At 56.7% G+C, this 23,464-nt stretch overlaps 3 protein-coding genes across 3 annotated transcripts; 1 reads left to right on the top strand and 2 right to left on the bottom strand.

Annotated features, from left to right (window-relative positions):
- Positions 1–1,539: 1,539 nt before the first annotated feature.
- On the bottom strand, positions 1,540–6,975 carry NCLIV_008840 (hypothetical protein; the record flags this gene model as incomplete). Its single annotated transcript, XM_003880400.1, has 7 exons — positions 1,540–1,695; positions 1,898–2,284; positions 2,375–2,604; positions 2,924–3,053; positions 3,407–3,691; positions 4,025–4,242; positions 4,710–6,975. 7 exons carry the CDS (start codon positions 6,973–6,975, stop codon positions 1,540–1,542), a joined length of 3,672 nt encoding a protein of 1,223 aa, XP_003880449.1.
- Positions 6,976–9,699: 2,724 nt separating this feature from the next.
- On the top strand, positions 9,700–12,091 carry NCLIV_008830 (putative CDP-alcohol phosphatidyltransferase domain-containing protein; the record flags this gene model as incomplete). The annotated part of the gene is made up of 2 exons (XM_003880399.1): positions 9,700–11,674; positions 11,859–12,091. The coding sequence occupies 2 exons, from the start codon at positions 9,700–9,702 to the stop codon at positions 12,089–12,091; spliced, it is 2,208 nt and encodes a 735-aa protein (XP_003880448.1).
- Positions 12,092–14,474: 2,383 nt separating this feature from the next.
- On the bottom strand, positions 14,475–21,234 carry NCLIV_008820 (conserved hypothetical protein; the record flags this gene model as incomplete). The annotated part of the gene is made up of 7 exons (XM_003880398.1): positions 14,475–15,342; positions 15,839–16,488; positions 16,682–16,721; positions 16,913–18,166; positions 18,366–18,521; positions 18,856–19,487; positions 19,900–21,234. 7 exons carry the CDS (start codon positions 21,232–21,234, stop codon positions 14,475–14,477), a joined length of 4,935 nt encoding a protein of 1,644 aa, XP_003880447.1.
- Between the last annotated feature and the right edge of the window lie 2,230 nt (positions 21,235–23,464).

The raw sequence follows: 23,464 nt of genomic DNA, 5'->3' as shown, positions 1-23,464 counted from the left end.
GCGAAGGCCTTCAGCGTCTCCACAGGAAAAGGTTTTTGAATGCTTTCTTCACATCCGGCTCTCTTCTTGCTCCACTCGAGATCGAGTGCATACACGATTGTAGCAAATCACTTTACATTTGCTTCTCTCCAACTTACTATTTCGTGATTTCCTCACGTTTCAATCTCATTTACTTCCCAAGATCGCGGCCTCATCTATCCGTGTCGCTCTATCGCTGCAGTGCAATACTGCCTAGACGCCGTGCCGCTCGTTTAGCACCTTGCCCGTGTCTCTCCTCACCGCCTATCTCATTCTGTGCATATATAAATAAATAAATATATATGTATATGCATACGTACAACTGTCTAAACGTGTCTATTTGCGGCTGTCCTTCTTTATTTCTTCATATTTATCTATCCATTCATGTACATGCCTACAAATGTGAGTGTGCAAATATATAATATGCATAATGCCATGCGTCAATATATCTAACTGTATCTATATCTTTCTATCTGTCTCTGTGCATCTGGCTATATAAGTGCACTCACGTTGACCTATGCAGCTAGTTCTCTCTAGACGTCAGGCTGCCTTGCCTTTATGTGTATTTTTACTGCATGCGGACGGGGCGACCTCACAGACCTAGGTTTTTTCCCTCTCATGTGCAGCCTGAGAGCTGGACAGGTTTTCTTCAAAAAAGGCAGAGAGGCCCCCGGCGCTGACACGGAAAAAACGGCGCTTTGATTTCAAGCACGAACTGGACTGGCCTTGCGTGGCCAGAAGATTCCCACAGACACGCGTCCCCCGGCAGTTTTCTGCCGAGAACAGACGCATTGAAAAAGAGACACCTCGAAAACGAAAAAGCATTTCTACAGGCTGTACACACAGCACCCGGACCGCGCAGAGATAACGATCCTTTCAATCAACCTGGCTTCAACGCATGCTGATATGCGGATGCAGACGGAGAGGAACGAGGCACCCAACTCTGCATAATTTATATTCAGAGGTCACACACGCACGTGCATCTGCCATAACTGGTCGAAGCCTGTTTTCCTCCTACTCATATATATATATATATATATATAAATATATATAAGTATATATATAAGTATATATATAAGTATATATATATAGGCTCGTGGAGGTAACTGTGAGATATGTTTGTATGCCTTCACGCCGGGCAAAAGCATCGAGGATCTATCTACAAGACGTTTCCACCTGAAGGCGAACACGCCGCTGTTTTCACACTCTGCGGTGTGTTTGTTGGAGACCAGGCCATTGCACAGTTTCTCTCTTTGCTTGTCCATCTTCTCCTTCTTTCCCCTCTCGCTTCTAGCGGCATCCTTTCGTCTCTTGTTTCTCCGTCCCTCCCTCGGCAAGCCGATATCCACGGCCATCTGGCGTGCCGTAAACTCCATGACCGTCACTTTGCATCGCCTCCTCTCCTTGCTTCTCTCGTCGCTCTCCTGTTTTTTGGTATTTCTCTCCTTTTCGCGGTTCGCGTCCGCCCTTTGTCGTTGCTTGCTGGGTGTTTCCCGCGTTTTCCTTGTCGGCTTTGTTCTCTCAAAACTTTCCCAGGGCCTCGACCTTCGGCCAGATGAAGGCTTGCAGCTCGTCGGCGTACTTGTAGTAGATCGTGTCTGGGGAATTGTACACTCGACAGTTCTCGAACATCAGTTGCAGATCTTCTCGAAACGCCTCCTTCGTCCTGTACTCCCCCTGAAAAAACCACTCAAACCACCACTCGATTCGCGAGAGCTGTCCTCGCACGCCAATCGCGTTTGCAGAGACACACTACCGAGACACTACAAAGACACATAGAGACACTACAGAGACACGTAGAGACGCTGGAGAGACAGTTCCGCCTCCCGCGTTCTCATCCTTTCGCTTCCTGCGCGGGACCGGCAGCTCTGAATCTCACGTTTCGGTTTCGCTTCTTCATCGTGCTGATGTCGATGGGTCGGCGAACGACCTCGTAGTAGTCCGGCGCTTCGCTGACGGAAACCGGTTTGCGAAACGGCCACGCCGAAGAATGTTTTTCCAGCGCAGAAAGAAGCGCCGCAATCTGCGCCTTGAGCGAGGCTCCGCCGCCCAGAGCCTGCTCGCCTTTCCCCACGAAGAAACCGTCCCGCGACGCGCCGTAGGGGCCTTTCTTGGGGCCCAACGCGCCCGCGCCCGAAAGGGCCCCGGGCACGTGGGGCGCCAAGAAGCGCCGGCCAGACGCAAGCAGCATCGACAACTCCCCCGTCGTGTCCAGTTCGGCAAGTCCTGGAATCTCCGACGGCATCAACAGCTGGCCGGGGTTCTCCTGAAAGCACGAGAGAGACAACCCACCGAGAACGGCCCGATTGAGAACGTGTCTCTTTCGCTCTCTCTCTGACCTCTCTCTTTCGCTCACCTTCCAGAAGGAAAGCGATGGGCAAGTGACTGAGGGAGCGCACTGCTCGATGCGTCGCTTCACAGCGATTTTTTGCAGCGCAAGGAGCTGAGAGAGTTTCAGGTAGTTGATTCGCCTGCTGATTCGACACTCCATCAGTGTGCCGCCGTCGTAGTCCTTGATGTACCCTAGCCACCGATCTCGCGGCATCGTTATTTTGCTGCTGAATCCCTGCTTCCGGAAATACCCCACTGCAAAGTTGTCTTCAAAACAAAACACCACACAACAACTGCAACCGTACATCAAGACAGACAAGTGTACACACATATATATATATATATATACATACGTATATATGCATGCATATACAGTAAATATATGGTCTCTCTCTCTATATATATCTATATATAGGAATATATATAAACATATGGAAACACACACAAACGGCCAGAAAGAGAGGGGCATGGGGGCGATCGACGCCAGGGCCTTGTATTCAAACATGCAAACAGACGCATTAATATGTATATCGTTTGGTGTGCATATGGAGACGTTGCCGGATTTCTGGGTTACCTGCGTAGGTTAGGAAGTATTCGATGCCCGATTTCTTCACGTGCTCCTTTAGATGGTTCATGAGGCGCGTCCCGTAGCCCTTCACCTGCTCTGTGGAGGTTACTGCGAGGAAAGCAATTTCCGCAAATTTCTGAAGAAAACACAAAAACGCGATTCGCGACTCCAACCGCTCTTCCTTCCTCTCTGCAGCACACTGGACATGCACGCATCCACGCGTAATATCTCTATCCGTCTCTATAAATATCTGTACCTAAAATATCGGAAAGTATATCTGTATCTATCATATAGTATACTTTTGTAGTTGTCGAGCATATCAACATACCAAGTTCAACCCACTCACATAGACATACAAATATATATATATATATATTTATCTGGCGAAGCGAACTGGATGCACATGTGCAGGTTGTTTTGCCTTTCAACCTCCACAGAGGGCGTCTGGGGTGCCTGCGAGTTCTGTTCTGAGCTTTGTCCGGCTCTTACTTCCTGAAAGTAGGGCCGGAAGCAGACGCCCCCGATGACACGGCCCTGCTTGCAGAGACAGAAGGTGAAGTGGTTTCGATCAAAGACAAGCCGCACGATGTACTCGCGCGGCATTTTGGGGAGTTGCCGAGAAAAAATGTTCTTCACAGTCACGAGATGGCGCATGTGCATCGGCTGCCGGTCGTTCGTCAAACAGCAAAAACTGATGATTCCCAGTTGCTCTTCCCGTGCTCCACCTGCGTCCCGGTGCAAAAACCCCAGGCCTGTCTCCGAAGGCAAAATCGACTGAAAAGAAAGAAAAGAAAACGCAGAAGGAAGGGACACGCCGGCACCACTTCAGATATCCAAATCTCCACACACAACAACATCCCATCAACATATACCTAGCTACCAACACATGCATCTACCTGGATAAAAAAACAACACAAGGACGTAAATACATGTTTATATACATACATACATACATACATACATACATACATACATACATACATACATACATACATACATACATAGGTGTATTTATATAACAAGCCAGCTGGTGGACGTTCTATGTGTTTTCCGTGTGAGGTTCCCCGCGTCTTTCCTGTTCGGTCTGCCTCTGCGCTCTCTCCGTACTTCGAGGCGGTTTGCATGCGCAGCGTAGGCCTTGTGAAGGAGGCCCTCCGCATGCGCTCTGGAGAGCCCAACAGCCTCTGCGAGGGCGAGGACGAAGCGACGCAGCTCCGCCGGCGCCCCGACGACGGTGTTTGAAAGCTCCTCCAGCAAAGAAGGCAACGCCGCGTGAAGGACGTGAAAAATGAAAGACCGACCAAAGTACGAGGCGAGCCCAAGCCCTGAACAGAGAGAGACTCCACAACTGGGCCGTAAACTTCTCCATCCATGCAGACACGGATAACGCTGTCTCTACATGTGAGTATACATTCATGCACGCCTACATCTATATGCGTGCATCCTTACATATATATATATATATATGTACGTTTGTATATATCTATGTATACAAATATATATATATATATATATATATATATATGTCGTTGCTGTCCGTAAGTGTGAAGCTTGGACGCGGGAGGGAAATGGGAGGCTCAGTCTGCTGCGTTCAGGGGGAGACCTCGCGCCGACGGCGCGCGCGCGCGCCGCACAAACAGCAACACACCTAAACATACACTTTTGCAGATGTCTATATTTGGATATATATATATATATATATATCTATATATCTATATATATCTATATATATATATATATATAGATATATATATATATCTACACACGCAGTAACATAGGTATGCATGCATACCTGTCGGAGCGATTTTCATGAGGAAGGCTTTCCATCTCTCGTAGAGGACGTCGTAGCGCAGAATGCCGCTGCGTCTCCAAACGTCCGTGTCGTTGGAGCAACACAGAGGGCATTCCACCTCGTTCGTCCCTGTTGACTGCGTTTCTCTCTCGCTGCCTTCTGGCCCAGACGTTCCCCCCTGCCCCGGCTCTCCACTCGCTTGCGCCGCGCCACTCCCTCGCTCTTTGCAAGAAAAGTTATCTCGATTTACCCGCTCGCCGAGTTGCAGAGGAGAAACAGTTCGCCTCACGCACGGTTGATTGGACAGTTTCCGCTCACCCTCCACAGGGTCACCCTTTCGACCGTCACTCCCGTCTCTCTCTTCGCCCGTCTCTCCTTCTGCCTTGTTCCCTATCTCGCCGACCTCTCTTGTCTCTCTTGTCTGGTCTGTCTCCTCTGTTTCCCCGTGCTCTTTCGCGCTTTCTGCGTGTCCACCGGGACGCGTTGCGTTCCCGCTGTCGCCTGCGCTGCTCGCGGAGTCTCCAGCTGCCTCTGCAGGACCGTCTCCTCGTGTCTCTCTCCGTCTCGTTTCGCCCCTCCCGGCCCCGGGGCCTTCGGGGCCTCGGGCTCTCTCGCGCCCTGTCGAGCGGAGACAGGCTTCTGACTCCGCGGCGCCGCTGCTGGATTCGGGAGCGATCGACGAGACGCCCTTCCGTTTCCCCTCCGTTCGTTTCGGAGGATCCAACTGCTGAATCTCCAGAGCTGCGGCGACTCCCAGAACCACTTCTTTCAGCTGGAGGTACAGCATGCGCTCCTCGTCCACATCCCCCGCCTCCGGCAGAGTTCCCAATGCTGGAGCTCCATTCTCGCTCACTTCCTCCCTTTCCCGCTTCGGATCTCGCGTCCTTTCCTTCCCCCTCTCGCTGTCTGTCAGGGCTGGCGACGCACACCGGGGCCCCGGCGCTCGCACCTCGGCTCTTCTCTCCTCGCCGTCTCCGTCCTGCGCTTCAGCCTCTGGTGCGGCCTTCTGGGCCTCAGGGGAGACACACTCTGCGCCCCCGTCGCCGATCATTCGCACGCGCGGGTGTTGTGGGTGGCCAAGCGAGGAAAGAGAGACAGGCAGGCCGTTCCCAGCCGCCGCACCCTGGACTGTCTCCGGCTCCTGTCCCTTCTCTGTGCGTGGCTCTGCATCGCCCGCCTTTGCGGATGCATGCGCAGCTGCGGCATGCAACCGCCGAGACCTGGCGCCGTCGGCCGCAGCCACTCGCGGGGCGCCCTCTTCAGGGTTTGCGTCGCCGCGCCCGGTCGGGCCCTCTGCGGCCCCGTGGAAAGCCGCCGAGGAGGCGCCGAGGAGCGCGGCTGTGTGGAAGGTTTTCGACAGCTGCGTCGAAGGATCCTTTGCAAAGACGACGAGTATCTCGCGAAGAATCTCCAGAATGTTTGGCGACTCCTGGCCGCGCGCCAGACACGCGGCGACGTGTGAATTTCCCTCGAGAGCGTCCAGCGTCGTTTCGCTCGCGAGGCCCCGCGGAGGCTCCTGAAGGACACGCGAACAGGCAGAGACGACCGACGAAGAGACACCAGACGTCGCAGCCGCCGGAGACAGCCGGAAGGGCGCGAGAGCAACGGCCGGCGGACACGCAGAAAAGAAGGGCGGAAAACTTCTCGGAGAAAACAAATCACCTTCATCGGGAACCTCGATTCCGCGAATGCACCCGTCGGGCCTCAGCTCTCGGACTTGTCCGGCGACCGGCAGCTCTTCTCTTCCTTCTGACTCTCGTATCTCGTCTGTCTCGTGTCTCCCGTCTGTCTCGTGTCTCCCGTCTGACTCCTGTCTCTCGTCTGTCTCCTGTCGATGGTTTTGCGTCTCTGCCGCGAGGGGCGCTCCCGTGTTTTCAGGCTCCTCCCTGCCCGGAGGCGCATGCGTGGAGTCTTCGCTACTGGCGGGTTGGAGGTCTTCGCCGGCCGTTGCATTTGCCTCGCCCATTTTCAGCCGCTTGCTGGCCTGCCGTGTGTCGTCTGCGTCGTCTGCGTCGCCTTGGGCTGAGGGAGACAAGACACCCTCGCTCGCGGGAGTCTCCTCGCCCTTTCGCGCCCACACGTGGCGGGATGCATCTGCGTCTGCCAGGTCTGCATGCGTTCTCGCGCGCTTCCGGCTCTCCACGGCTTCGCCGTTTTTTTCGCGGAGCTCCGAGAACTGGCCAGACACTTCATTTTCCGGAGAAGCGACAGGCGACCTGCTGGCGAGTGTTGCCGCTTCGAGAGGCGGCAGCTCGACTGCCTCCATCGTTCCGAAGAAAAACGAAATCTTCCCTCCTTCTGTATCTGCTGTCTCCAAAGAACGCGCGCCCAAAGAGACACATGTGTAAGCATATGCAAATATATACATATACAGATATATATATATATATATATATATATGGATAGGAACCAATCCTGACACACACACCTAAATATTCATACATATATTTTTATATATGTATACATGCACATAGAGTTGAATCTGCATTCTATGTACACATGCTTGTGCACACACTGACGGCTACGCACAGGTCTTCACTTTGAGTTTGACTCATCCTCGCTCTCTGTTTGCGTTCCCCTGTCCCTGAAAGGGAGAGGCGGCCAGCCGCGGGGAGAGGGTCATATCGGAGAAGAGAAGAAAGAGCAAGAGGAAAGAGAGGAAAGAGGTGACTGGAGATAAGCGCGCGAAACGTTGAAAATCCCACTGAAACGGCACCAGCGAGGCGGATCCCTGCGACCTGAAACTCAAAAGGGCAAGCGAGGCGAGGCCGCGAAAGCAACGAGGTTCTTCAAGTCTCGATCCCCTCGTGGACCACGATGCACAGCGTCTAAACCTACAGGGAATCGCGTGCAAAGTGGAAAGAGAAGACGCGGCAGTCGACGTCGAATTACGGATTTCTCGTCGAGGTTTCTAGCGCAGAAGAGGAGAAGAAAAGGGACGGCAGGGCGAGAGCCGGCCTTGATTTGCCAACCCCCAGTGAAGGACGCTTGAGCCGAGAGCCAGGTGTACATACACCTCTCCCCGCTCGCCGTGAGCAGCCTGATGGGGCACGGCGCCAGAAGGAGCGCATGAAAAGAACTTCCGATATCGATACAACTTAGATGCCCAATCTTTTTCGTTCAGCCTCACTTTTCCTCTGCAGCGCTCGCGGTGGTGGACGACACCCCTGGCCGTCAGGCGCAGCACCTCCCGCATTCACGTTCCGCTGGGAAGACACGAACCGACAAAGAGGCAAAAGGACACCATGCGTTCCCTTCAGAAGAACGTGGCGGGCCAAGACCTCGAGAGTCGAACGGATGGGGAGGCCCGGAACAGTGTGCGCCTGGCGTTTTTGGAGGGGCAAGAGTCGCCTACGTCGCGACCAGGCCGCGCACACAAAGGACAAGAGACGTGCCCGCCTTTTCGCACGGAGCGTGTGGCTGCTCCGTCGTTTTTTGGCTCTCTGGCGCGGTGAGAAAAAGCGCATGCAGCACAAATCTGCCGCTCGAGACAGCTCAAGAAATTCTTCTCTGCCGCGACAACGCGGAAGAGGTGCGGCACCTCTTCCGCGTTTTCCGGCCTAGGTGACTTGCGTCGGTCGACCAGACTGCAGAGCCTGGGGGAGAAACGAGCGGCTCCTACTCTCCGTTCTCCACGTCCTTTCCGCGTTCTCTCCGGCTTTCCTTGTTCTCCCGGGCACTTCCGTGGCAGTCGACGCACACTCCGCTCGCTTCACACTCGCCACTTCTCACGCGGCACATGCCGCGACCGTGCGCATGCGCCTCTCTCGCGCTCCCCGCTTTTTTCGGTGTGCGGGCCGAGAGACACAAACGGCGACGCGGCAGTTGACTCGCGTCTCTCGCGGGTCTCCGGGCGCCTGACCTCTCTGCGGAAAAAACGAATTTTCTCCGAGTTGCCTGGAAACGCAGAAAGAGAGGAGAGAAACACACACGGCAGCGGCAGAGAGGCTGAGGAAGGAGTGACCGCATATGCGCGACTGTGTCTTCCCGTTCCGCCCAATAAGGGTCATTTGCCTATATCCCTTTTTCCTGGGAGGAACGGAAAAGTCGAGAAGATGGAGACGGCAAACTGCGCCTACACACAGGTTCGGAGTCACAGATGCTCAGTAGCCCACGAAAAGGCACATCGATGTCGACCGAGGAACCGTCCACCTTCCCTGACGCGGTGACTCTCGCTCTCAACGAGACATGCGACCTTCGCCAAAACTTCACTGTCTTCTCTCTCCGTCTCTCCTTTTGACCTCTTCTTCTCTCATTCGGCCGTTCTTCTCTGGTGCTGCGTCTCTCTCTTTCTGTCGCGTCGCCCATCCCGGAGAATCTTCGCCGCGACCTGTGCAAGTGCAGTCTCTTCTTGCCGTCGACAGGGCGAGCGACAAGTCTTGTCTTTTCGAAGGCCCGCGCCTCCCTCGAGACTTCTTTGGCAGCCACACACAGCGAGGCCACGTGAGCAGAGCTGCGCTCCCCTGCGAGGAAGGAACTCGCGGCTGTTTAAGGCACGCATCTTCGTTCGGTCGATGAGTAGGAGTGGAAACTTCCGAACAGCAAACAGCCGACCTTTCCTTGCCGAGCTTGTCGGCTTCTGAGCAAGTCTTGAGCGTGTGAGGTGGAGTGTGCATGCGTGTGTGTCGAGCAGGGACATGCGCGTCTGTGTTCTTTGTTTCTCCCCCTTTGGACGAGTCACGGGAACACATGCAAAGAGAGGCGAGTGTGTGAGGCGACCGATACAGTTCGTCCGCTCATCTATCTTTCGCGCTTCCTTCTCCTCCTCGTATTCGAGCGTTGCCACTCCCCGATTTCGTTTCTGTTTCGCACCTGAGCCGAGACAGAGGTCCGCTTTCTGACATCTCTCTCGCGCTCCTCTCACGCTTCGTCGCCTCGCGACTCCTCCCCCCCCCCCCCCCCCCGGACGGGTGGTTCGGAGGTGGGAAGTCAAGCGACAATCCGAAGGCGCATGCATTTTGGGCCTCAAGCCCGACGCGACCTCGCCACAATGGCCGCGTTATTCGTCGCGGCTCTTCTCCTTCTCGCTTCTGCCTCGCCAGCTCCTCTGCGTTCTCCTTCTTCTGTCTCACACTCCCCAGCGTCTTCTTCTGGGTTCCCTCTGCGTGCGCCTTCGCTCCTGGTCCTTGTCCAGGCGCGCCCTCTGGTGGTTGCCGAGGCGCCTGCTGCTCTAAGACCTCTTGGCGCTTCTGCACGCGCCGCAGCAGCCTCGCATGCAGGCTCCAGTTTCCTTGGCAGACCCGCGAGGCGCGCTGTGCCCAGCCGCCTAGTCCCCGCGCCCTGGCCTGCACTCCCTCTGCCGCCTGAGAGAAGGCGAGAGGAGGAACAAAAACGCGCCGAACGCGCAGAGAGCAAAGAAGCGAACACCGAGGAGAAACGCGAAACTCGTGCAGGGGAGCGGGCACCCTGCGGCGACGCTGGACCGGCCTTCCTCTCTCCGTTTTCGGCTTTTCCTCGAACCCGCAGAGACACGCCCTCTCCACGGAGACTCGGCAGCTCTATCGCCAGACTTGGTGAAAACGAAACACTGAGGAGCAGGGTGCATGGCAGCACAGATGGACGGGACGGCACTCGCAGGGGGCGACTGTCGGACGCGAGCGTGTGGAGTCTCGGCGCTGCGAGAGGCGACTGGACGCGAGGCGCGCAAAGAATAACCAGGAGTGAAGAAAGGACGGCGCGGCCTCTCCAGTTGAGCCTGAGGATCGAGACGTTGCCCATTCGCCAGACGGCGGAAGAAGAGCTGCGCAAAGAGGAAGAGCAGGGACGAAAAGACGGGACGCTCGCTGAAAAAGAGAATCGAGGAGAGGCAGGAAGGAGGGAGGAGAACGCGGGCAAAAGAGACGGTCGAGGTCGCTGTTTTGAGGAGAGATCCGAGACGCGCCCGCCTCTCCTCGCTATCGCTGGCGAGGCGATGAGCGCATCAGGGGACTCTGGATCTTCTGCTTCGCCGGTTTCCGCTCGGACGGAAACACAGCACGAGGAGAAGGCATGCGAACAGAGACACGGTCTCTCCCCCTCAGCGTCGGCTTTTTCGTGCTCCTCAGATCAGGATTCGGCCGCTGCTTCTTTTGCGTCATCTAGGAATTCTCCTCGCCTTTCCCTTCCCACTTCCTGGCTCCAGGTGTGGCGAGATCACCTGCGCCTTGGCGAGGGTGCATGCGTCCGATCGTGGCTGAAGGCCCGAATTCCTACGGCCCTTTCCTCGCTGCGCGTAGGCGCTTCCGTTGCCTTATTTTTCTCGCTGTTCTTCCCTCGCCACATTGTTCCGTCTTCGCTTCGTCGCACCCAGCGTTTTTCCGCTTCTCGCTCTTCTCCGTGTGCCTCGTGGACAGGCGCAGAAGATCGGTCTTCTCCTCACACTGCCGAGGACATCCAGGCTTACTCGAGTTGGGGTGCCTTCTCTTCCGCGCTGGCGCCCTTCGTGGCGACCTCCGCCGTCCTTTCCTCTGTTCTTTCTTCTGCAAACGAGGTCGCGTTGCGCGCAGTCGGAAGAGTTCCGTTTGCCACCTTTGTCTCTTCCAAGACATCTCCCGGGACCGTCCTTCCGTCGCCACTCTTCTCCTCGCTCCTCTTCATCGCTGCCTCCCTCACCGATCTACTCGACGGCTACCTGGCGCGGCGCTGGGAAGCCTGTTCCTCTCTGGGGGCGCTTCTCGACGCGCTCGCCGACAAACTCCTCGTGACGGCTGCCCTGGGCGGTGTCTGTACCCTCGCAGTGCCGCCGTTCGCCAGTCTTCTCGGCCCTCCGGCCGTGGCGATCTTCATGCGGGAGTTGGCCGTTCAGGGCCTGCGGCTGCACCTCGAGAAGATGGACCGTGGGGAGGAGGGAGCCGTCCAGTGGCTGGGGAAAGTCAAGACGGCAGTCCAGATGGGTGCGGTCTCCCTGCTGCTTCTCCTTCTCCCGCTGTACACTGGCAGCCGGCCGCTCTTTGAAGGAGCAGGGGAAGAGACGCGCGCCGCGGCAGGTGCGAGGGGATTCCAAGCGCCTGGCCGCGCGGGAGACACAGATGAAACAGAACGCTCGATGAAGCGTTTCAGGGCCTACGCTAGAAAAAGTAGACATGTGGCCTCTCCCGATGTAGAGAACGTAGAAACGAAGGAAGGGGAGAGCAGGCACACACTGTTAGGCCGCTGCCTTTCCCTTGTCAGGCTCGTTCGGCGCTCTGGACAGTCACCCCGAACTGGCACGCGGACCTGGGCTGCGCCCTCAGCGCCTCGCCCACAAACGTCTGAGAGTTTTCCACAGCGGCTCGAAAATCTGCTCTGTCGAGCTGGACAGGCCCCTGCGTTCCCATCCGGCGGGTTCGCGCGGTGGACGACGCGCCTCAGACTGGGCGACAAAGGCGCCGCCTCTCTGGCGAGGGCACGCGACGTTTTGCTAGGCGGCTGCAAACGAGCTTTTGGCGCACTTTGTACCCCCGCTGACCCGGCACTGGAGGCGCAGACGGTGCCGCGGCGGCCGACTGTAGATGTCGTGTGCCGGCTCAGTAGAAACACAATCGACGCAGTTCACGCGTGGAGTGCGCGGACAGTCCGACAGGTAGCTGCGCTCGGTTTCGAGAGTTTAGAAAGCGTGCGAAGGAATCTCCAGTGCACGTTTTCTGCGAACAGCCGACCCACACTTCTCACGCACGCAGTGCTGGGTCTTTGGGCCGCCGCTGGCCTGGCCGTTGCATCGGGCTGTATGTACACCTGGGCAGCCTTTGGCGGAGAGCGTGCAAAGGACTCGAAGGACGAGGAAGGTGGCGACGGTTTGGCCTCGCATGCCGTAGAGACGCAACGCGGAGGGCCACAGGAAGAGTCACAGGGACCGAGAGGGGTTGATCATTCTGAACAAACCAGGGTGGGTTGAAGAGAGGAGCCCTTTTTGCAGTGCCGTTGGGCCTAGTCGCGTTAGTAAGCTTACACGGGGCGCGCCAGTATCATTCACGCGGTGCATGCCACTGATAGCGACTCTTTTCAATACCGAACTTGGCGCGATATCAATTGCAGGTTCTCCTACGGGGGGGGGGGGGGGGGGGTGAGGTTTCGGTGTTTCTGGGGGCTCTCCGGCAAAGCGTGCTTTTTGGTTTCTGCCCCGGAAGAGAGGGCCGTTCTCTTTCTAGGCGGCGGGTGCCGCTCTCTGCGAGCTCCACTGTGGTGAAGTTTTCCGTTCTGCGCTGCTCTTGTCGCCGTACTGCGCACACCTAAGCACATTCCGTTATCGTTCACTGACACGCCCGCTAGCTAGGAGTCGACTGGAACGGCAACCCTGAGGTACTCGACTTTCAGACGCAGAGCTCGACAGCGCAGGCTGGTCAGAAGACGGACCAGCGGTGTCCCGTAGCGATGTCGGGGCCGAGTTCGCAGATTCCTAACTCGGTTGCGTGATTTCCTGTTGCGAGGGGAGACTTGCAGAGCCGCCACTTGTCGCCAAAGGCAAAACAGAGTTTGCCGTTTTTGCCCGTACTCAGCGTGTTACGGCGTGAGTCTACCAGCATGTGTGTACGTACGGGTATATATATATATATATATATATATATATCTGGTTTGCGCGTTTGCTTTTTCATTCTTCCTTCTCTAAGCCATGTGACCACGGAGGTGAAATTGTTTCTAGGCACCGCTTGCCTTTTCTCAGTGATCTAAAACAAAACAATTGCATTTTTCCCTTTAGACAAGAACACAAGACAGTTCGCGCCCTCTGGTCGAAACGGGAATGACGCACGTTGACAAACCAGAGCAGCCACCAGTGAAACGCAGCCCACAAAAGTCTGAAGAGGAATGGCGGGTTACTGCGTTCACTCGCCGATGGTCCAAAACATCAATGATTCTCGAAAAAAACCCCAGCTGGAGGAAGTGCGTTCCCACTGCTGTTCGACTGGTAGTCGAAAACAGACACGCTCTTACGCCAACGACAAACCCACTTGTGGCACGTGTTTCGGGAGTAGGTTTTGGCTGATTCTGGCCGAGTCGTGGATAGCCTCCAAATTGGTCACGTCTGTCGGCTCCTGCCGCTTGACAATCACCAGGCCACCCCGACCTAGCCGACTAACCAGGTGTATATACAGCTGGAGGACGGCAGATCGCGCATCCGGAGACCACGTTTCGCGAGCACGGGACTGACTAAACTGACTTCCACGGTACCTGAAAACCAAAGAAAACAGGTTGAAACCGTGTCATTGCCCCCCGACATCACTCAATCAGAGACCCACAGGAAGGAACCGTAACGTCAACAGGGCAGGACTGTAAAATGTCTGGCCGACCGCATTTGCATTGCCTAGCCGTGCCACGCTGCTCTATTATGTGATACCGAGAACTTCAGCAGCGCTTCCTCTCCGTGATATCGGACGACGAGGAAACTGCCCATCACCAACTGGGTACATGCGAGTTTGCAACTATAGAAGAGCGCTTTGCCTCTGCATGCTATGAACCTCTGCTTGATAATTTTTACCCTACAGCGTGCTCAGACAGGAGAGCGGAGGCTCGGTACCGTGAGCGACTGAGGTCTCTAGACTAGCACACTTGACGGTTTAATGTGACAGCGATCTGCAAAGTCCACCGTACTGTGAAGCGCAGGTGGGAATCCCCCGGTGTTCGATATCGTTCCAATCCGATACAGTCGACCCTTTCTACAGCAGAGTTTGTCTGCCCTGACTGAACGCGGGGGCTCAGTTGCTGGCCACGTTCGCGTCGTGAACGCTCCACCAGACGTGTGTATGACGACGTGAGGGTGCTCGGCGGGTTCTGTAAAATCTCCATCAGAGCCCTGCCGTTTTGCCAGGCGGCTCACCAAAATTCTTCCTTGTCAAACAGAATGCCCCATTCGCGGCCGTCGTCCCACCGCGCAACGCCGTCCATCTGCATGCCTTCAAGCAGGCAGTGTCCGAGGTATACAGCCAGTCCATGGGAACCCCTGGCCGACGAGTCGGGAACGAGAACAGCTGCCGTTGTCGGCGTATTCTGAACTTCTAAACAGCTTTGGTCTTTTGTCAGGTCGCCCGAAAACGACCCACGTCCAAGTACCTCGCCCTGCTGACCGTCTGCGTCAACAGCTAATAGGACGACAAAGCGATTTGCTGTCTTTCCGTCTCCTTCCGAGCGCCGGTCGGCTGTTCGACTCTTCCCTGACACCGCGGAGTTAATCGCGAGTGCCAGGTCCACTTCGTCCTCTGTAACCGCGGGTGCACGCTTCGCGCGTTTTCCCTCCGTTTCTGTCCACTCATACCTAAGTCGAGCTCTCACATGCTCACTCCCGCGAGCCGAGCCTTCTCTGGGTAACTGGGGAGTGTCCTCCACCGCCGCGTCAGCCTCGCAGTCTCGCTGCAGCCTCTCGGCGGCAGCAGGAGCCTGGCAGCTTCGCTGCCTCGATTGGGCCTCACCGTCTTGACCGTTCTTCACCGATGTGCTGGCAGTCATCGCGAATGTGTTGGCGAACGCAGACACCCAGCGACAAGACCAGACTGGGTGTGCTACCCACAAGCAGTCGCCGACGTGGCCTGTCTCTGAGAGGCTCTTCTCCGACTGCTCATCCTTGTTCGCAGACCGGGACAGCTCTGACGGCGTGGATGCGTGACACGCGCTGCTGTAGGAACGGGGCAGAGCTGGCGAGAAGGCGGGGAAAGGGGAGTAGAGGAGCGGAAGCGCAGAAGGCAGCCTGAAGAAAAACAGAGAGGACGAAAGCCCCACGGGAAGCATGCCACGCCACCAGTCTTAGATCGCGCCCACCTGCCTTTGACTGCGGTTATCGTTCACGAGAGCGAGAGAAACAACAACACCACTGAACCCACGAGCACCCCGCCTCAGAGAGCGCTCGTAGGCGTGCGCTGACAAGCGACACGTGCTGCGAACCACAAACGGCAGTCCAAAGGCCAGCAATTTGGCTCTGAAAGCAAAATTGGTCTAAACCGTCACTGGACGACGTCGGCGGAAGAAAAAGTTTACAACACAGCCTCAGTCTCGAGTTGCATTGCGGGATACAGCAGAGTTGAGTGGAAACCAGCTCTGCTTGGAAAACGAAGCAAATGATAGGACAGTTCGTGGCTGCACGCCGGTGTAGAGGTTGGGCGACTATCGAACGTGGACAGGCAGGCATGCTCGCACGGCAGCGGGGAAGAGCGTGTAGAACCACGCACATGGACCGCAGCGCGTACCGGTTGCTCTGGACGCATGCATCCACTGCGGAGGCTGCCTCTCGCCACTCCAGGTGTTTGAAAAAGGCGCGGACGCTCTGCCGCTCTCTCGCACCCCAGACGAGAGGGAGGCCTGAGAAGCCCAGCACTGGGCCTGCTGCCTCGGCATGTTCGTGTGGCCTTCCGGGCGATGGGCGGGACAGCAGAGAAGAAAAGTAGGGCGAGAGCAGAAAGCGCCTAGCGAGGAGAAGCAGAGGCAAGTGTTGCGCCGAGGGTATGTACATCCCGTCTTGGAACCGCCTCGAAGCCTCGTAGACCACGCAGGGGAGGAGATGTCCATATACCTGGGCAGCGGTTAGACGACCTAGAGGAACAGGAGACGCGGGAGCGAAGGCGAGGGTTCCCACATCTCCTGGGCGTGCTGGCAGCGCCACAGGAGAGGCTCCTGAGAAGGCAGCGAGCAGCGCATGCGGCCCCTGCCCAGCTGGGAGTAGGGCGCCACGAGGGTTCTGTGGCGATCGCCGACTGGACGCCTGAGCCTCGGCCTCCGCAGCGAGGAGGAGAGCGCTTTGGAGCAGCAGAAGCAGCGACGAGGGCGAGAGCTTAGGCAGACTGTGTAGCGCCTTCTGGAAGATCAGGTTTCTGGTTGAGTCGGCTAGCAGACCGAAGACCTACCAGGGCGAATAACGGAATCGCAGACACACAGGAAGACGGCGGCATGGAATTCAGACAGGACGAAAACTGGACATGGCTGCAATCCCCGAACCGACCCTGGCCTCAGCCGCCGCTCTTCCTCCGCCGTCCACTTGGCTCGGGCTGTGCCTGTTCAGGTTGTTTAAACGCCGGGACTTCCAGTTACCTTACCTGGAGTTCGCATGCCGACAGGAAGATGTCGACGAAGATGCTGCAACGGAAAAAGCAAACGCGACAGCAGAACGCGAGACAGCAAACACAATATGTATGCAACGCCGTTTCGGACAATCCGTCTCCGACTGTATCTCCACCGGAAACTGCCGTCGGCTGGGAGCTCAGGGGCCGCTCTCAACTTGAAGAGAACGACCTTGCCAAAAAACTCAGAACGTGCTGTTCGCTTACGTGGTGAAAACGTGCTCGTCTGCGGAGCGAGGTACGGCCCCCTTGATGGCAAACGGAGACACATCCAGCGTCTCTGTGAACTGTCGGGCGGCTCCCGCAGCCTCGGCAACTGCGTCAACCGCCTCGACCAGAGGATAGACCACTCCAGAGTCTCTGTACCTGAGCGCACTGAAGTTCTGCCAGAGCGCGGAGAGACACAGGAGCCGCGAACGCACCCCACAGGCGACCTGTATCTCAGGGCTCTTGAGCCCTACGACCGCGGTCGCGGCGGCTCGGCAGCTACCCGCGAGGGCCCCGACAGTCTCCGGCGCGCCCAGAAGCCGGCGGAGACACCCCAGGGAGCCGCGCACAAGCTTCTCAGAGGTCTGCGCGCTGCTCGATGCAGCAGCGATCTGCGTCCACAAAACCACTTGAGAAAGAACCGAGAGAGGCTCGGTTTCCTTGGATAGACTTGCGGGCCCCCTCTCGCGCAGGCTTTGGCTCTTTCTGGCATCATCACCCGGCACCAAAGGGCCGTTCCAGGAGGAAACGGGCGAGGTCCCAGAGCGAGTCAGGGCTTCAGTAGCCACCTCGAGTGTGTCTCGCAAGGCGAGAAGATGCTGCTCGGCTTGCGCGTGACGGAGAAAGGACGACGGCATCGGCGGCGGATCGAGAAACTGAAGCGGAGAGTCGCACGCATGAAAAGGGTGCGACGGATGAGTTTGTAAAGGCGCGAGGGAGTCCTCAGGAGAGACCGGAGTGACAGTTGCGGGTGTGGACACTCCCTGAAACTCCACGTAGATCGAGCCGCGTTGCTCCATTTGGCCCCGCGACGCGCCGTCCGTGCCTGCTGGGATCGATCGCTTCACTCTCGCCGTTGACGCCTCCAGCGCTGTGGCGTCGGCGCCCTCCGCATGCGTTGCAGAGGCGGCAAGACGCGACGGCGAGGCTGCGAGGGGGAGTGTCGAAGAAGCTGAGGCGGCTGATCCTGTGAGAAGAGAAGGCGGGAGATGCCGCAGGAGGTCGAGGTAGTGACGTTTGCGCACGCGCTCGGCAGCCGCAGCGACAGCGTGAGAGGCTGAGGAACGCTGACAGAGAGCAAGGCCAGAGGCCACGGCCACCCATAAGAGAGAGAGGAGAGGGAGAAGACCGGCCGAAGCCGGGGAGGACTCCGAGAGAGGGAGGAGCGATGCGGTGAGGGACGAGGCCAGGGCAGAAACGAGGAGCGGATCCGGAGGAAGAGAAGAAGAAAGCGCTGGAAGAGCAGCAAGAAACCTGCGAAACCAAAAAGGTGCGCGCAGCATACAGAGCCGAAGTCCCCAAACCAAGACGGCGTTGAAAGGCGCGGAGACACAGACAAATGGGGACAGTCGAGCGTTTTGCGCCTTGCTGCCTTTTGCACGCGGAAACGTGCGAACTGGTGGAGGGATGGAGAAACTGCGTTTCGCTCGTGCCGTTCCGTTTGTTTCCTTACTGTGCTTGAGCCGCAACAGAGAACTGCGGGGTCTTCCAGGCGAAGTGGGTCGAGGTCCGGAACGCCAAGTCCGGGTGTACGTACACCCCGGGAAGCTGGCTAGCTAGCATGGCGAAGAGGAAGAGAAGCGTCGACAGGGCTGATCCAGAGAGAGACCTGAGAGACAGCCGCCGTCAGCGAGACCTCAGTACGTCAAATTCTCGCAACGTGCTTGCCAGACACCGAACCTGCGATGGATAAATGCAACTTGGTGGAATTGTAGATCCACGCCGAAAGACCAGACATGCGAATTTTAGGTTTTTCGTGAACGTCCTTTGGAAGAAGAGGCTGGAGCGTGTCCACTAGCAGTCCCTGCCCAGATGAACCGAGAAGACCGTCCGACGCGAGAGAAGGAGACGCACGCGAGACAGTAGAGAGCCCGAGTAAGCGGAGAAAACAGCGACTGACAGAACATTCGTGGATCACCCGTTTCGTCTCTCTCTCGTCTTACGCATGTTTCCGAGCCGAAGCGACCTGCAGCGCCATCGCGAGACAGCTTTCTTCTTCTCTCCAGAACGTTTCCTCGCTGCTTCCCTCTCCTGCATTTATGCCGGTGTCCGTCAGCGGCGGCCCCGTAACCGCGTGGAGACCCTCGGTGAGCCGCAGAAGATCCTTGCCTTGGAGACGCGCCGCGAGCCACAAACCGACGGCCCGCGCCTTTCTCGTGCGCAGCTTCTCTTTCTCTGTCTCTTCCATTTCTTCGCTGAGCAGCCAGGCGGAAGCCTCGCCGGGCGTCGGCGGCGCCCCCGAAGACAAGTCGCAACGCGGCACAGAAGAAAAAGGTGGCGGCAGAAAATAGGCGCGCGGAATGTCCCCGAGACACGCACCCCACAACGCTCTGAAGAGTTCCCGGTCCAGCGTCCCTGTCCGGAGGAAAAGGGCGACGAGGCCCGCCACATGGCGAGGCAGCAGGGACTTCAGAAAGGGGGAAACCGACCCGCACGAACCGCGCGAAAAGGGCGAGCGTCCTGGGGCCGCGCGCGGCTCTCGCAGGCGATCGAGAAGGAGACGGCGCACCGTGGCGAGGAGAGAAGGCGTGAGCAGCCCGTGAGCGTGGAAGGTCCAGAGAACCGTGCAGAAGTCCTGCAAAGCCGAAAGGAACCGTGGGAAAGGAAAAAGCGGGGAGCGAGACACACAAACAAACACGAACGCCAGGTCGTTAACGCTATAATGCTATCGCAGCACGTGAATCAGGCAAACAAAAATCACGTCGATACATTATACTATCTCTGGTTCTGCAACATATATATATATATATATATATATATATATAAGTATTTGCATGCATAGATATATATATATATATATGTATATATACATCAAAATGTCCAGGCATACAAGCACAACATGTACAGATCTGTTCTTGTGCAGAGATTCTCCTGTTGGCAGTTCAGTGTGTGTGTCATTCCTGGATTCTCTCTCCCTGTCTCCGGACTGAACAGAAGTCTCGCATATCGTCTGTGAATCTGGTGTTTCTTTGCGCTCTGCGTCTTACGTCAGCATGGTGGAGGTCGTGGCACTTTGCGCGGACCAGCTGAGTCAGCTTCTTCAAAGTCTGCGCTTTCTCCTCGACGAGCTGTTCGAACAGCTGTCTCCTTCGCTCTGTCTCTGTGGCTCTGCTTTCCTCCGTCCTCCTCTTTCCTACCATGTCCCCCAAACTTTCCTCTTCTTCCCCGCGCCGCCAATGCAGCGTCTTCTCCAACGTCCTCTCCCCTCCCCCTGACGATTCCTTCTCTTCCGTCTCTTTCGTCTCTTCCGTTCTCTCCCCTTTTCCCCTCCCGTTCTTCGCTCCGCTTATCGCAGCGTCGCCTTGCGAGGTTGTGTAGGCGAGTGTGCCGCCTCGGGTGTCTCTCGAATCAGACGAGTGTGAAGGGCCGGAACAGAAAGGAAGAGGCGCCGCGTGGAGCGGCGACTCGTTCTCTCGCGCGTGTCTCGAAAGACGTCTCTCCCTGTCGAGCAATGCGGAGACCCGTCGAAAAAAGGGCTTATTCAAAATGCCGCAGAGGACGCCGATCTCGCGAGCCGACAGCTCCTCGGCTTTCTGTCGCAAGGTGTAGATACACCCCAGACTGACGGGATGTTCAAGGAGTTCGGCGTCAGCTAAATATCGAAGACAAAGGCAGACGTCGTGCGCCGCCATGCGCGGCAAAAGCCGCTCCAGTTTCTCCACGGTTCTCACGCATTTCGGGTGTACGTAAACCCCAGGCCATGCGGTCCGTGCACACCCTTCACTCGCGTTCTCCGCTCCCCCCTCTTCGCCCCCTCTGCCGCTTTTTTCTGTCCCTTTCCAGTCGCTTTCGCCGCCCGCGGCTTCTTGCATCTCTCCGGTGGCGCTTCGGTGTTCCTTGTCTCGGCCTTCTCTTCTTTCTGACTCTTCCTCGAACTGCAGATCCGCGCGGGCCTCCTCACTTTCCGTCTCAGGCTTCGTGTCGAGCGTTTCGTCTCCCCTCGGCGCCTTCAAGAAGGCGAGATTTGAGAGCGAGGCGTCTGAAAGGAGCGTGAGACGCGGCGGCGAGCGATCGGTTCCATTTTGTGCGCCCTGACACGCGTCAGTGGCATCTGCGTCAGGGACGGAGGAAAACGGGACGGACGAAAAAGGCGAGGCAGACTCCGATTTGCGCCGCTTGCGAGTTCGGGTCAAGACACTCTTCAACGCCAGCCTCACCCAGCGGCCCTGGAGCTGGTCGAGTGTCGCGTACCCGTAGGGCAGCGCGCGGTCTCCTGCCCCGCCGCGTTCTTCTTCTGCCTCTGCGGGGTGTCCGTCTGTCCCGCCTCGATCCGGTTGTTGCGAGGCGTTGAATGGGGAAACGGCGGCGCCCAGCTGGTGCATCGATGCCCCACTCTCGCCTCGCGAAGAAGCAGAAGGAACAGCAGACGGAGAAGAAGAGGGAGAAGACGCCAGCCGTCGCGGGGGCCGCCAGCGGCGTCGCGGAGCCGATCGAAACGTGAAATCGAAATCTTCAAAGGGAGCAGAAGCGGGGGACGGAGACGAGGCGAAATGCCGAGACGCACCGCAGGCGCTCGGGGGGGGAGTCGGTCGCTTCCCGCTTCGCTCCGGCGCCGCCAGAGAATGAGAAGGAAGCGCGGAACTGGAAAGGGGAAAGGCTGAACTTGCAGGGAATGCAGAGAGAGCAAAGGCAGCAGGGCGCGACGGGAGAAGAAGAGAAAAGGGACAGAGGCCACGAAGGGTCGGGTGCGGAGAGCGTCGAGCATAGACGCGGAGACAGGCGGAAGAAGCGGACGAAGGAGAGACAGACAGAGAACGCAGGGAGGGCGGAGAAACAGGAGAAGGAAACGGGAGAGAAGCGGAAAGAGCGTAAGGGAGAGAAGGCACTCGAGTGTGCGAAACGGCCCTCAGAGATGGGTTCACCGTGTGCCCCATTGTGCTCCTTTCGACTCGAAGGCAGAGGATGATTTTTATCCGCGGAGGTCGTGAGCCTCGGCGTGAGTCGAACCCGTCGGTCTCGGCCTGCCTCGGCTGTTTGTCTCCCTGCGCTTCTCGGGTACACCTTTCCCCTTCATTTTCTGCGTTTCCGTCTCTGCATGCAAGTCAGGTTCCCCCTTTTCTACGAAAAAACAGAGGTGCACGCGGCTCTCTGAACACGAAGAGGTGCGTTGCAGATGTGGGGCTTTCCTCTCCAGATCGATATCAACAGGAAGTACGCAAGAGAACAGTTTGTGCGGAGGCAAACGCCGCGAAAAACGGAGAGAAGACGGACAGAGGAGGAGCGAAGGGATAGACAGGAGATCAGCAGGATGGAGAAGAATCCAGAAGAAAAGGATAGGACAGGACAGAGAAGAAGGAGAAGGCGAGGCGCGAGAGAAGTCGAAACGGAGGACGAGGGACGACGAAAAAAACGAGCAGGGAAAAACGCACCAGGAAAATCCCTGTGTGTCGCTACACCGTCACCGTGGGAGAGGCTGAAGAGCAACACGACACCAACGAAGCTGTTCAGAAGAAGAAAACGACGAAAAAGGCGACAACAGAGAGGCCACATCAAAAACGTGAGCAGACGAACTAAAGCGGGAGAGCGAAACGGCAAGGGAGAGAGGAAGCAAAGACTGGGGGAGGCAACAACGGTAGAGAGAGGAAAAGGAGGAAATTTACAAGAGTGGGAAGGCGCCAAATGAGGATTGACGCAGCAGCGAAACATCCAGGAGATTAAGCGCCTCTCTCCGGGGACACTCCGCTTTTCACGAGAGACACGACGTGTGGGCGAAGCAGAGCTAGGAGGAAGAGAAGGCTTTCCTCTTCTGCATCCGTTCTGCTCTCGGGGAAGAAACAAAGAAAGGATGGCTTCTCGCGAAATCGCCTGGGAAAATCCGTTGATTGCTTAACGCCTTTTTCTAGGCGGAGAGAGAACGAGGGGGACTAGCGCAAAGTTTGAGTCAAGGGTGTCGAGACACTCGACGCGAGTCACGTGTCTCTCTCGTGAGTGCATGCACGAAAGGAAAAAATCGGGGAGAAAATAGGGAAGAAAAAGCCACCAGACTGTTTCTCGGCGAAGCGTACAGCCAGAGCTTTTCAAAAACTCTTTTTTTTGCTGCCTCTCAAGGGCAGAAATGTGCGCTGATAATCTAGAGAAAAAGGAGTGACTCTCGCCACGCAGACACAGAAATATCTCCCGTGATTCCTCTCTGAGCCTCGAAAGTAGACCTGTGTCGCTGGGAGGAGAACTCCCTTCTCATCACACAGACACAGATATACACAGAACGCAGTCTCCACGAAAGCCCCCAAGAAAAACACCATCAAGAGAGAAGCCGATGGAAGTCTCTTCTCCATCTATATCTTTAAACATCCACACCCATTTTTATATGTATAGACACATGTATGCATCTATATACAATTTTATACAATCAGCCCTCGATATGCATATCCGTATCCATCTAAACAGACATATATATTTGCCTCTTTACAAAACTCGACATCAATATATGTATGATTCATATCAGTCAACGTGCGTACCATTTAGAGATTCCGCCATATCTCTCTCTGTACGTCGATATGTGGTCACGTATAAGCACTTGAGCACGTCCATGCAGTCGCCGGTTTGGTACAT

The sequence above is a fragment of the Neospora caninum genome, chromosome III, assembly GCF_000208865.1.
Source record: "Neospora caninum Liverpool complete genome, chromosome III".
Classification (NCBI taxonomy): Eukaryota; Apicomplexa; class Conoidasida; order Eucoccidiorida; family Sarcocystidae; genus Neospora; species Neospora caninum.
The sequence above is the reverse complement of the archived record's forward strand: the minus strand, read 5'-3'. Positions and strand labels throughout refer to the sequence as shown.